General features: G+C 47.1%; 1 protein-coding gene across 1 annotated transcript in view; it reads right to left on the bottom strand.

Moving 5' to 3' along the window:
* The window catches only part of fng (Fringe glycosyltransferase), a 94,114-nt gene that overhangs the window by 41,854 nt on the left and 39,143 nt on the right, over positions 1 to 13,117 (bottom strand). Inside the window, exons 2-4 of the mRNA XM_084604220.1 lie at positions 6,822 to 6,870; positions 5,334 to 5,376; positions 2,921 to 2,980 (exon numbers count right to left, since the gene is read on the bottom strand). Of these exons, the coding sequence (XP_084460346.1) occupies positions 2,921 to 2,980; positions 5,334 to 5,376; positions 6,822 to 6,870 (152 nt within the window). The remainder of the gene's footprint in view (positions 1 to 2,920; positions 2,981 to 5,333; positions 5,377 to 6,821; positions 6,871 to 13,117) is intronic.

Raw genomic sequence — 13,117 nt, 5'->3', positions numbered from 1 at the left:
AAAACGCGACCGCGAGCGACATGCGCGATCACAGGATCCTGTGTAGTATGTTGCATTTTATTTGTGTGTCTAACGTCTCTTAGTTCGCTGCTAGATTAACCCGAATTCCAGATAAAATGGCCCGTCGTATACCAAGAGAACATTCAAGTATATTCATAGCTGTAGCTTTGCAAGATGCCCACCAGGGCAGATGTTTAAAACAGAAAGTTGTTCAGTTCGCTCCGAAATTAACATCGTGCGCGTCGGTGCCAGCCATCCGGCGAGAAGCCATAGGCGTTTCTTTCTCAACAAGAGGATATATACCAGCCCTTATGCTATACCACACGCTTTAAAGAAGGAAAAAAAAATAATAATATGCAGGTAAGCGCTATGAGAAGAGCACGTAGGCAATTCCGTTGATGTCATATTTTCAACAGACTAATTAGGCTTTTTCATCAGAAGGCTAACACCTCCTACAGCTGACAACGATTTGAACTCGGCTGCCATTGTGCAGGTTTGATGGGGGCCTCTAATTGAAATATATTTATGCCTTGAAAAAAGGAAAAAAAAAAAAACAAGGAAAAGGGGGGCTTGCATGCTTTCCTTCTTTGAATCTGCAGTAAAATTCGTCCCCGCAGGCGTCAAAAATGCTAATAATTTTGAGACAGGAAGCCAGGTAAAACCACTGAATTCTGAAGGACTGGGTTCTTCATACGGCAACTGTCTGTCCTTATATACGTGCTTACTGCAAACTTTTACCATGTTTCGAGGGCTTCTGAAATTTATTCACTAGCGTGCAAAACGTTTCGGCTCGACGTTCCGAACTCTGTAGCAGTTTCACTGACACAGCACCTAAAGAAAGCGTTCGAAATCATCGCCACAGGCTACATACAACGCGACCTGAATAACAATACAAGACCCTGTTTTCGCCTCAACGCACCTCGCACAAGCAGACCAGCTGCATACCGAAGTCCGGCGGCAACAGCCTTGGAGCACAACGTAGACTCACGTCCACTCAGTGCCGACCCACAACAACAGCTCCCCGCTGGTACCAAGATAGAGGGGCAGTTAATTTTCGCCCCGGGGCAACAGTGCAGCCACGCTGGCAAACGAACGTGGTCCACAGCTAAAGTATTATCCGTTAAGGGAAGCGGGGGAAGACGCAGCGAACGATTGAAGCGTCATATTTTTTCGGGTCGTCTCAAAGACAGAGCTACGTGCATAGCTTGCCATGCATCAACTATCGGCCTATACACAAACCCTTATCTACGGTGGCTGCAGCTCCTAAAGAGACAGGCAGGCTGCTCAGTAGAGTGGGACGAGTCAGCACGTTGCCAATTAACCGGACACGACTCGGTGGGAGCGCCACGCTCCGTACCCGGGGCATAATATAGCATCTGCGAGCATCTCCGCACTTCGCTTTCTTCCCCCTGGAAAAGAAGGCTCGCTGAGAGGGCGTGATAAACGACAGGATGCGTTCTTCAGGGCCTGGGGCCGGTGCTGCAGCTGTACTGACGGCATTCACATACCAGCCACGCACTGTTGTGGTCTTTCGCCCAGATCGCTTGTCATTTGGTATTGGTCGACCCAAAGAGAGGCGCCGACAGTGCGAGTGCGAGGTTATTTTAATTGAGCAGCGTTCGCCTCGCGAAAACGACACGCTCGCGTCGGCTTACTCCCGCGGTTTCAGGCGTGGCCCCTGTGTGACAACGAGGTATAGATTAGTTTGTTCGATAGATGGGACACGAAAACTAAGAGAGAGAGAGAGAGAGAGAGAGAGAGAGAGAGAGAGAGAGAGAGAGAGAGAGAGAGAGAAAAGAAAACACTGTTTCGACGTCACAAGCAAGATGGTGCATGCTGCCATTTATCGCATTCATCTATATTCGAAAACCAGCCACACTATCCCGACTACGAATAGTGGAAGATTTGAAACAAAGAAACTTCGGAAATAGCATAAAGTGGGCGATGCGCAGTACGAACATGGGGCTACACAGGACGCGAGCGCACCACTCGCACACTGCGCCGACTTGACTGCGCGAAACAAAACAATGAATGAATCAGTTCGAAAACACTATAGCAAGCGTATACGGAATAGTTCAAGTTATCTTGAACTTGAATTACACCATGGGCAGGTGATCGCGGCAAGTACTCTGCTCTAATTAAGGAAATACAGAGTAGAACTGCAACAACAGCGAAGAAAATGAACGCGGTTTAAAGAGCATGTGCATATAGGAAGTTGTTGTAGGACGCTCACAGACACGCTCTTGAACGGTTAAAACTACAGTAGTCTAAATTTATCCTTTGGAGACTACATATATTATCGGGTGAAGCATATACCTATATTGAGGGAACGCAACGACAGTCGAAGAGAGACAAGCACTGCTGTGAGAGAAGCTCGGCCTTATAGATAGCCTGTTTTTCCCGTCGTCTCTCGTGTAAGCTAAGTCTTAATAGTTGTAAGTGTTTAACCGGAATCAGCAGGTCTGTAAAATATCGCTAGAAGAAGCCATGCAGGTCCATAGGTATACGGAATCACGGATAAACTTTATTGTCTCAATTTCGGGTTAGCTCCTAGCGAAATTTACGTGATAGTGCTTGTTGCTACCTGGGGGGAAGAGGGGGGGGGGGGGGGCAACCGTATATCCTGCGTGGTGACGAGTGCTGGGCTGAGAGTTTATATGCTTCATTTAAAAAACTCGCTATTGCATCCTAATAGCAGTCAGTATGATGGTTAATACCCACGTTTAAAAAAAGCAATAAAGAATAACAACAATCTAATGAACCTGGGATCACTTAGCAAGCTTAAGATTATTGATGCTTCGCGAGCAGTTCAGAGCCGAGAGTGGGCCAGTGCGGTTGACCCTCGGACTCTGGTTTCTCACTTCGTCAAGCTGCACGCGTTCTGAATGGAAAGCGACGTGCACGCGGTAGTGGTACTCACTTCTTGTTGCTGTCGAGGAAGAAGTCCAGCTCGACAGACATCTTGCAACACAGCGCCTTCCTGCGAATGCAATGAAAAAGAACAGGTGGGAATGAAGCGACTGTTGAAACCAATAACATTTCTCAGAGAAAGCACGTTGAAAGTCTAAAGCAAACAAAAAAAAGTGCGCTCGTGTGATGCCCCCAAACATACGTGATGGAAAAGAAAAAACTTACACAACGAATTTTCATCCGAAAACCACGCAAATGTAGGTAAATTCATTGGCCAGTTACTACGCGTACTAAGTGTGTCGGCATTCAATTGCAATTACTTCCCCAAAGCAAGTTAATTATGCTTAATTATCTTTTCTGTTTTGTTTCTACGCAGAAGAAGAAATACACATCCCACAAGCTCTCCAGATCGTTGATTAGTAATGGATAAGTGACCTTCAGAGTGGATGTTGAAAACTTTCCCGTTTCGCTGACGACGACATCTATTAAAGATGTGCCGGCACAAGCAACGAGGAAAGTAATTAACTAATTTCGTTGAGCCCGATGTGACGCATTAGACTTAAACTGGGAGATCATAGAAAAAATTAACTAAATTAGAAAGTGACAAGGGAAAGTAATGTAATTCCTATGATTTTCGCGAAGCAGTTTAATTACTTCTACGTGTTCCCATCCAGAATAATAGTTGCGCCTGAGGAAGGATAAAAAAAAAAGAAAAAAGAAAAGCACGACTGCGGCTGGAATAACTCAAAAAACAATCACACCCTGACACAACGCGGTGAGGTCAAAACCTTTAAAAATTTAAAGAAGTACTACTATGGTATCGCAGCAAATGGAGCTGTCGACTCGTTAAACATATAGAAATGCCCCGCCCACACTCTGTGCACCAGTTGATTCCTCGTCCCGTCAGCAATGAGCACCCCAGTGCGCTCTCTTCTGTCCCGTATTACTTTACCTGGTCCCAGACCAGAACAGCAAAGTCCATTTCGAGAGGACAAAGGCAGTTAGGCCCCACGGAACGAAGAGAAACGCACACCGCAGAAAGAGAGGGAGAGAGGATGAATGACTTTCCCGGCCGAAAAGACCAGACCGCGACGGGCTGAAAGAGGCCGGAGGACAGCTTCGTGAAAAACGAGATCCTCTTCCACTGCTGCCTTTCGCTCGGCCCTCTTTCTGTTCAATTCTCGCGGTTCTTTTTCTCTTCTGTGGAGCCCGCAGGCTCAGCGGGAATCCAATCTCGCGCTGCCATCACGGCCGTTCAGAAGAGACATCCGGTTGTGTCGTCCCCGGTCCATAGTCTCAAACCAAATACTTCGTTAACTCGGCGCCTTCTTACTCCTCCTCCTCCTCCTCCCGCCTTTGCTCTCCTTGCATTGACAATATCGCGGAGGAAACAAAAAAAGAACGTACAATCCGCCCACTCCTTCGTTAAGAGGAGGGAGGAACTTCGAAGACAGTCCCTGCCCAGTTGCGAAACCTCGGCGGCCCGTGTGCGGCAGAGCTGAAAATCATCGAAGTGTGAAAGAAAGCTCGTCAACCAGTGACACAAAATATTAGAACAGTGACAGGCGTGCAAGACGAGCCAACGGTGGCTGGAAACAGACGGAAACACAAGTAGTGACTGGCAATAGATAGGGAAGTAAAATTGGAAAGAAAGAAAGAAAGAAAGAAAGAAAGAAAGAAAGAAAGAAAGAAAGAAAGAAAGAAAGAAAGAAAGAAAGAAAGAAAGAAAGAAAGAAAGTGAAGGTTAGGTTTCTCAGAACGAGACGACGGGGACGTGTACTTCGCGCAGAGCAATAGCCGACTGCCGTGGAGATGAAGACACCGTTCGCACCATGTTATTTATTTCCAACCGGTGCCTTCTTCGTTCCGGCGTGCGGCAACAGATTCCTGCGCCACCCGCGCGACCCCCACCGATTTCTCAGAAGGAAAGCGTGGGAGTAGTATCGTCAACGGCGATGAAATTACCCCTAGGAAAACGATAGAGCAGGGTAGGGTAAGGAGGAAAAGTGAGCGCTGTTATCGAGGATTTTTGCTGGTGGGAACTGCATCAGCTTGCGCATCACCGTACACCCTTTTAGGAGGCTGTCATTCCAACCTTAGCTTCGCGCGTCAGCGTGCGTGAGAACGGCGCACAAAGTTTTATTCCGTACACGGACGTCACATCCCCTTAATTCGTGGGAACCGATAGCTCCTTGCATTTCAGTAGTCTTCGAAGCACATGTGTCCGATTTCCACACCATCGGCACAAGGAGTGACAGCGCTTCAAGGATGTGTAGCCAAGCACAATGCGTTCTAAAAAAGGAGCCAAAAACAGCGCAGCTGCATTCACGTATATCGAGACGTCCAGCTCGCAAAGGGAGAAAAAAGCAATACGACGCTGCACGTAACAAGAGAAACCCGTGGCTAGGAGCCAGAACACATACCTGTTGTGCGACGCAGAGCAGTTGGTGTTGATGAGGTGACCATCTGGGAGAGGAAAAAAAAAGAGTAAAGGACGGGAAAAAAGAGTTAGGAAACGCGCATTCACGTGCGCGCGCGCGTATCGTGGGAACAGAACAGCGCGCTTTCCCACGCCCGATTAGCCAACGAGCTATAAGACCGGCCAAGAAGAACTGATTAGAAAAGCCCCGCCACTAAAACTGGCTCTCCCACGCAATCGCCATGCATTTGCTTTACTGCATGCCGCACCAGACCAAAAGAACGATGCGCACAGGTGGAAGACACGCACAGGCCGCGCCACTGGGCCAATAAGGAAAAGAATCCGTCGCCTCGTTGGCATGGGTGGGTCTGTCAGCGGTCTTGGACTTGACCGACCGGGGGCGGTATTACAGAATTGCGTTGTTTACGTTCAGTTTCGGAATGCTCTGTGATTGGTTGGAAGCACTTCAGCTCAAAGCCTCGGAACTGAACGCTTTTACGGCACGGCAACCCTTCTTCCTTTCGATAAAACTAGTAACTACACACTGGAAGTGCGTATCACGTGACGTAAAAGCGTTCAGTTTGCGTTCACTTTCTGTAATACCGGCCCGCGGGTTCTGAGCACTACACGTACTAGACGCGGAAGCCGCTGCATTACAAAAATAGATTGTTTTCTTCGGAATTTGTATGAACTTACCTTATATCGGTTCTATTGGCACCCAGCTAACTTTTCCTTATTTTGAACATCTGTTCGAACATCTTTTTAACATCTTTGAACATCTTTTTGTTTTTGTTTTTTGAACATGGAAAGAATAGGATACGCGATGTGTATACGATGTAGGAGTAAGTTTCGCTCACGATCGATGTATATACAATAAACCATATTTGACTGATACGCACAACACCAATGCCTAGTTCCTTTACAGTACATGCAAGGGACAACATACCAATACAGAGCCGTCTCAGTACTACGATGCTGTCCCTATTCCAGTAGTTTCGAAATTCCGGCTGCCAAATGGCTTATTTATAAAATGACAGCAGCGGGTGGCGCATGACGAAGGTGCAAAATGATCAGCTCGGTATATTACAGGTATAAAGCAGATAAACTTCGTGCGCATCGTACCAGTCCCGATACAACTATTCCGAACCCAGAGACTCGTAAAAAAAAAAAAAAAAAAGAAGAAAAAAAAGGATATAATTTGTGCCCACCATCTTCTCATTCAACGATCATTTGTTCGCTTCAGTCCTCTTTCCACGCACTGCAAGGAATAAGGTATGCCGGATACGCTTCAAGAATCGAATTAACCCTGCAATAACTTATGACCGAATGTAGACTGAGCGGCCATTAAGTGGGAGAAAAGGCTCAGCTGTGGGAGCTTTCTTACCCCCCCCCCCCCCCCCCCCCGCAGTATTTCTATGCAGGATCAAGCATGGACAGGAGAAGCAAGATACGACAGAGACAAGCACAGTATTCAGAAGCGAAAATGACTCACTTGTTTTGAGCTGGTACAACGGGTCCGACGCATCCGTGAAAAAGTACGTCTGAAACAGAGAGGAAAAGAAAACGGACGAACACGTTAGGTACGAAACGATAACTCATGACGCCTGTTAATCATTATTACCACAGAGACGCTTTAGATATAGCTCTTTCCCTGCTTTTCTTGCTAGGTTAGTTTGTTTTTTACTGGCTTCCCGCATACAAGCAACACGATTACGCATTCCGGGGAGGCTGAAAAGCCTGGCGAAATCGGCCACAGGCGACGATTAGAAAACAACACCGAGGCCGCTTTTTCAGCAGCAATTCTGTTTGTTTAATAATAATTACTCTGTCACCTAAAGAAGTTGATTTAGTTGCCAACAATGTGAAAATTTGAAAATACATGTAGCACAGCCATTGAAAGAAACCATTGCGGCTATAATATGGTCTGGTTTGGTTTGTGGGGTTTTAACGTCCCAAAGCGACTCAGGCTATGAGAGACGCCGTAGTGGAGGACTCCAGAAATTTCGACCACCTGGGGCTCTTTAACGTGCACTGAAATCGCACAGCACACGGGCACCTTGCTTTGCGATTTCAGTGCACGTTAAGCGACTTCCACAGTGTTGTAGTCAGTGTGTGATCAGCAAAAAGACGAATCAGTGGCGGATGAAAATATGTGGAGCGGGCGTTAAAATCGACCTGTAAGCTAGTCACTTCTTCCCTCGCTCAATGCAGTATACTAGTTAGTCAGTTAGTTAAATGTTTTTTTTTTTTTCGTGCATGTCAGGAAGAACTTTTCTTTCCTTTTCGCAAACGCCGAAGGAAGTGTATGTAGGTCCTACTCTTATTTTCTCGGGAGGTTTCATTGAACTGGAAGGAACATATCACCTAAACCCGGCGTGCCGTGCCCCACATATACTACTTGATCTTAGCCAGTCCAAGCCACTTAAGCGGGATACTTCGGAACGAAAATATAAAGACCCATACAATTAATGCCGTCATCACTGCTGTCAAATGCATCGCAACACAGTCGAATGTCCGCAAAAGCCGCGTAAAGGCAGGCGACCGAACACGGTGATATAGCAGAGCTTCATTAGAGATATCTATAGATGTAGACTTCTCTAATGGAGGGGCAGCTTTTATTTACACTATGTGCAACGATATCGGGCCTCTAAAGGCGCCCTTTATCAGAAAGACAGTGCAAAAAGAAAGGCAAACTGTGTTTCCACCGGAAAGTCCATCAGTATTCAACGCAGCAACAGGAGCGTTCACTAAGCTTCGAAACCAGAAAAAAAAAAAAAAAAAAAAAAAAAAAAAAGATGTGGACACCATCGAATGCGCGCTCCCGATAAGACACCGGTTAAACTCGCTCACAAGACCACAGAGACGGATGCTATAGGTTTTAAATTTTTCTTCCCATGACGTGCTTCGTACGAAGACTTGTCGCGAATAACACCAGAAGCGAGACAGGAATGACCGATGACCCGAAAATTCAGGTTCAGCTCTTGTTCGTCTTCTAATGGAAAAGTACACTTTTCTTTTTTTTTCTTTCTTTTTTTTTTTTTTTTTTTTTTTTAGTGTCGGTGTCGGCGCTCACATCCTACTCCTACCGATTCTACTCTTTCAAGAAGTTGCCGCCGAAGCATAGTGGCAGGATTGAACAGGTTTCAGCGGAACTGGCGCCTGCCACCGCGGTCCCTCTCGGTGAATACATCGGTGGTGAGACTTCGCGGATACACCCTTTCCCCTCTCCCAAAGGGACGGACGAGACACGTAGGAGACATCAATAACGCGACTTCGTGCGATTGGTTGCTGTCCTGCAAAGAAAGGAGCGCGCGCTATATCCCATGGCGGACGTCCATGGGATCGCACGTAATCCGTCGCGCCGCTACGGGATGAGGCAATAGAAAATCGAACCACTGAGATAAGATCGGTGTGTATAAGGCGGCGTTCCGTTCGGGCCGAGAAAAGCCGAAAAATCCTCCCAGATTCCGGCGCACCACCAAGATCGACTGGATAATGCTGGATTCGGAGAAATGTCACAGCTGAACTATTCGTATTTCTTGGTATATAAGGAGATGGAGAGAGAAGTGATTCATCGAATTTCTCACGCTTCTCGGGGCAAAGTTAACTCGCAGCACTCTACAAGAAAGAAAACTGCTCGCTGTAGATGCATTTCCGCATTTAATTTCGAATAAAATCACAAGCTACCTGTATGCCACAGCTGAAACAGCCGCCTTAAATAAACGAGATTCATACCAAAGCTGCACACGTTCTGAATAGCTTCTCTCGTGGCCACATACTAAAAATGCACGTGAATCCGGACAGCGTACAACACGGGTAAAAAAAAAAAAAAAAAAAAAAGTCCAGATCATAAGCGGAAAAGAAATAGATTCATAGAATTCAAGTTAAATTGCTCCACCACTACAACTCTACGAATGCCCTGAAGAAAAAAAAAAAACAAAAACAAAAATGTTGATGCAAATTAACCGCGCGTCCTGCTTGGTTATCGATTATAACCACCCAGCTTCTGTCGTCAGCCTTGTACCTACTGCAACATCCAATGGGAAGTTCTTCTCCGCGGCCGATAACAAGAAGCGACGATAGAGTACGTCGTCGGAGACGAGTGCTAGAAAACAGCAATTAGACAAAGCGAAGTTTCTGGTGAAAAAGCCCGAGCAGTTAGCTAGAAAGTCAAGCAGAAACCGCGCAGATCATCAGACAGGAGAGCCCACTCGGTCTTGAAAGTATCTGCCCTAGGGCGAACGCCGACGACAAGATCTAAAAAAAAAAAAAAAAAATAATAATAAAATAAAAAAAAAGCTTCCAGTGGTAACGAAAACCAGAGACTACGGGTTAAGAACAGCGTTACGCGCGAGCTCCTTTATTACGCATCGATCTGTCTTGCTCCTATAAGAAGGCGTAACTTGGCCGCCAAGCCTAGCGCGCCGGACAGAGAGGCCGCGGCTGAAGACTAGGAGCGAGGTGCGTTCTTCTTCCCTTATCAGCCTAACGACTCCGTAAGCGCCAAGAATACGGGCAGCACTTCCAGTGGCAATGCCTCGGTCCGGTTCCCGTGCACCCGCTTTATACCGGAGAGCATGCATCGGGGCGAGTTAGGTGAAACCAGCATCAATCCCCACAAAAGAACGATGGCCAAACGCCTCCTCCGCACTTCTTTCCTTCCCTCGTACGAAGGAGGCAGAGCGTAATACGATTTCCGGCTAACGAGCACTAATGGCGTCAGATAGCTGCCGACAAGGGGAGCGCGGAGGGAAGAAATTAAAACGATAAGGCCAGGAGCGGTACGCCGCGCTGGCAAAGAGGAACGCGATCTGGAGAGGGGCACAGGTGATAGGAGGTGCGGTGTCCAGTGGTCCACGTATATAAACGATGGAACCAGTTTTACTTGCGGGGGGCGATCGGCCGTTAGACGCCGCACATTCCATCGGTCGAGCAGGGAATGCGGTGTGTATAACTCAAGAGACTGCACGGCTTATCGCGTTTTCCAGAGGCGACCATACCCAGGCCCAGACCATCATCCTCTCGCCCAACGCATCTCTAGCCTACGCAATGACCTTACCTTTGTAGCTGTATTGTTAGTATACCTGTTGAGGATGCCATATTTCATTGGATTCTTTCTCAGGCCTGCCCTTAACGGCGACCGCGCGCCGCCTGGAACCGGCCTTTCTTTAATGAGGCCCCTGATGCGGGCTTGGAATTTATCACGCGTTGCCCCTCGAAGTTATTTCGACGTACCTTGGATGTCCGTAAATAAATATAAAAAATAAACAAGTGAGGCCTGGAGCTCCTGTTTACTGGATGTCAAACAGTGGCTAAATATAGCGTTTAAGTTGCTCCTAGGTTTCAGTCTTGAACGACAAATTTTGTCGGGCCCTCGCAACTAAGATGTATCACGGGCAAACATAATTCTATAGCGAAGTCCCAACGTGAATACCCTATAACATATCCATGAATTTATAGCTTCTGTAAACTTACGCATATGTATACGCCTGCCATTACCCAAAAGGCAAAGCCGAAAGGAACGCTTAACCGTCTCCTGCAGGTCTAGGAAACTGCAGCAAAGATTCAAATGTACCCAGTCATAACAATGAAACAGAAAGAGGCATCTTTTGCTGTCATAAACACTACAACAAAAACATATGTATCATGCTTATATGTAGTAAAAGACGAATTAATGCAAGAGAGTATCCAGCGCAGCACACGTGTCGTTCGCAATCTAACTCGAGGTGGGAAGTAGTGTTGCAGAGGCAAGAAATCAATCATTTAATATATATTCTTGCAGGGTGATGGAACGCTATGCCAAGGGACCCATTCGCAATGCCGTTCCACACCGTCTGTATGCCATAGCATGACGCTCCTGCGTTTCTAACGCTGGCCGCGTCTGGAAGCCAAAAAGGCGGCCGAATGCCAATTGAGAACGCGAGGTTCCAGCAGTCCGTGCGCATGTCCTGACCAGTTCTGACAGGAAATCTTATTCTCACTATTTTTCGTGAATTTTTCGGCCGACGGCATCCATAATGGACCGGGTGGTGAGGTGACGGCCTGATAAGAGGTCGCTATGGCACTCCCGAAGGAGGCGCCATAGTTTCTAAAGCGGCGTCGATAGAGCGTGTAACGACCGGCCGCGCGCTATAACAACAAAAATATTCGCGGTGCTGCTGGCTAGCCAACAGGTATGCGTCATGCCGACAGCACGGACAGTGTGGAGATGGGACAAGGTTGCCGCGCTTTCGCTACTGCCACTCCGGCTCCCCCCATTACGCCATTTTGGGACGATTACGAGAGTCCACCGACAGGTTTACGGCGGCGTTTCTTATCGATGCCCCCAGAGTACAGAGACCAAGTTTCGAAATTTATGAGCAAGAGAAAGTATACGCGCACGCTTCTCTGAGTGCGTTTCCTGTTGGCTGCATTTTCTTTCCAACTCCACGATATAATGCCATATCCGCGGGTGTTCTCGTCCCCACAAGAAGCGCCCCCCAGAGTACCGATTCTCGTCCCCACAAGAAGCGCGGCATTCTTGTCTTTGTGCTCACACGTGGCCTTTATGAGAAACTATACACTATGGAGTTATGGACCCATGCACGACAACAGCAGCCACACTAAACTTCTACTCGAAATGCAAAAAATGCCTTACAGCTAGCTATATGCTAGGCAGATTTAGAGCATGTGGCAAGTAGACCCTGCCGCGGTGGCATCCTTCATATTATAGCCCACGTTCAGCATCGGTAGGTATTAGGTAAACCAACAGAAGTAGAACAATAGGTAACATATCAACATCAGACGAACAACGTCGAGTGTAGGTCAAGTCCGGCAGATGTTATAGGTATAGACGTACCGATTCTGCTAATATCCACAATTTAAAGCAGAAAAGCTAACTTTACAAGCAACTTTAATGTGTTGTGGTGAATTTAAGCCTGCCGTGTGCAGAAAAAGGATATATATTGTGAAATTTGTCCGAACAAACTGCTCTCCCATATTCCTCCAAATCAATTCATTTTTGACCTGTGCCAGATACAGCCCCGTCATCCACGCAAACTTTCACAATTCGCGCGCCCGCCTGACTCGCTGACGGCACCGATAGGTTTACCATGTCATATTAACATATAGTTCACTTCAAGCAAACAAACCACCCTGGCGGGCACATTATATATGACCTTGGCTTCTGTATAAAAGCGTCATGGATAACGTTTTTTTTTTTTTTTGTTGTTGTTGTTCCCGAGAGGCGAATCAGAAACCAATCTTTTCGAAGCACTTGAGCCTCCAAATTGCCGAGCACGAGGCCACGGCAAAGCTTGTGCTAGGTGGGAAAGCCGTGCGTATACCGAGCGACTCCGGACATCGAACCCCAAAACCTTAGCGCGTACGAAGTAGGCGCTTAAAGTGACACGACTCCAGTCTCTTGCGAAAACCGGTGAAATAACACATTCCAGTGATGCCCAGAAACGGTCAAATCATTCCACATGGCAAGGGATGTGGAATATGTGTTTGAAATCTCCATACAGCGGATGCATGCTGCAAATGACAGCGTGGCGAGTGCGCGCGTCATGGAATGCTTGTACATCCACTGGCACTGAGAACGACAAGCAGCCATCTCGACAGTGTTCTCGGTAGAATAAACAAACACAAGGCCACGGATCATTTCAGAGAATTGGCTTAGTTATACTGCACGGTGGAGCACCGTAAGAGTATTTGTGTATGTCTGGGAGGGAGGAGGGGGTCGTTTGGCTGCCTTACTTTAGTCTATGGGATGCAGTACGCATTCAAGCGACGACTTTCTTTCATTTC

The sequence above is a fragment of the Amblyomma maculatum genome, chromosome 5 (genome assembly GCF_055883805.1).
Source record: "Amblyomma maculatum isolate TAMU_Amacu chromosome 5, ASM5588380v1, whole genome shotgun sequence".
Classification (NCBI taxonomy): domain Eukaryota; kingdom Metazoa; phylum Arthropoda; class Arachnida; order Ixodida; family Ixodidae; genus Amblyomma; species Amblyomma maculatum.
Note: the sequence above shows the minus strand (reverse complement) of the source record. Positions and strands in the feature narration are given on the sequence as shown.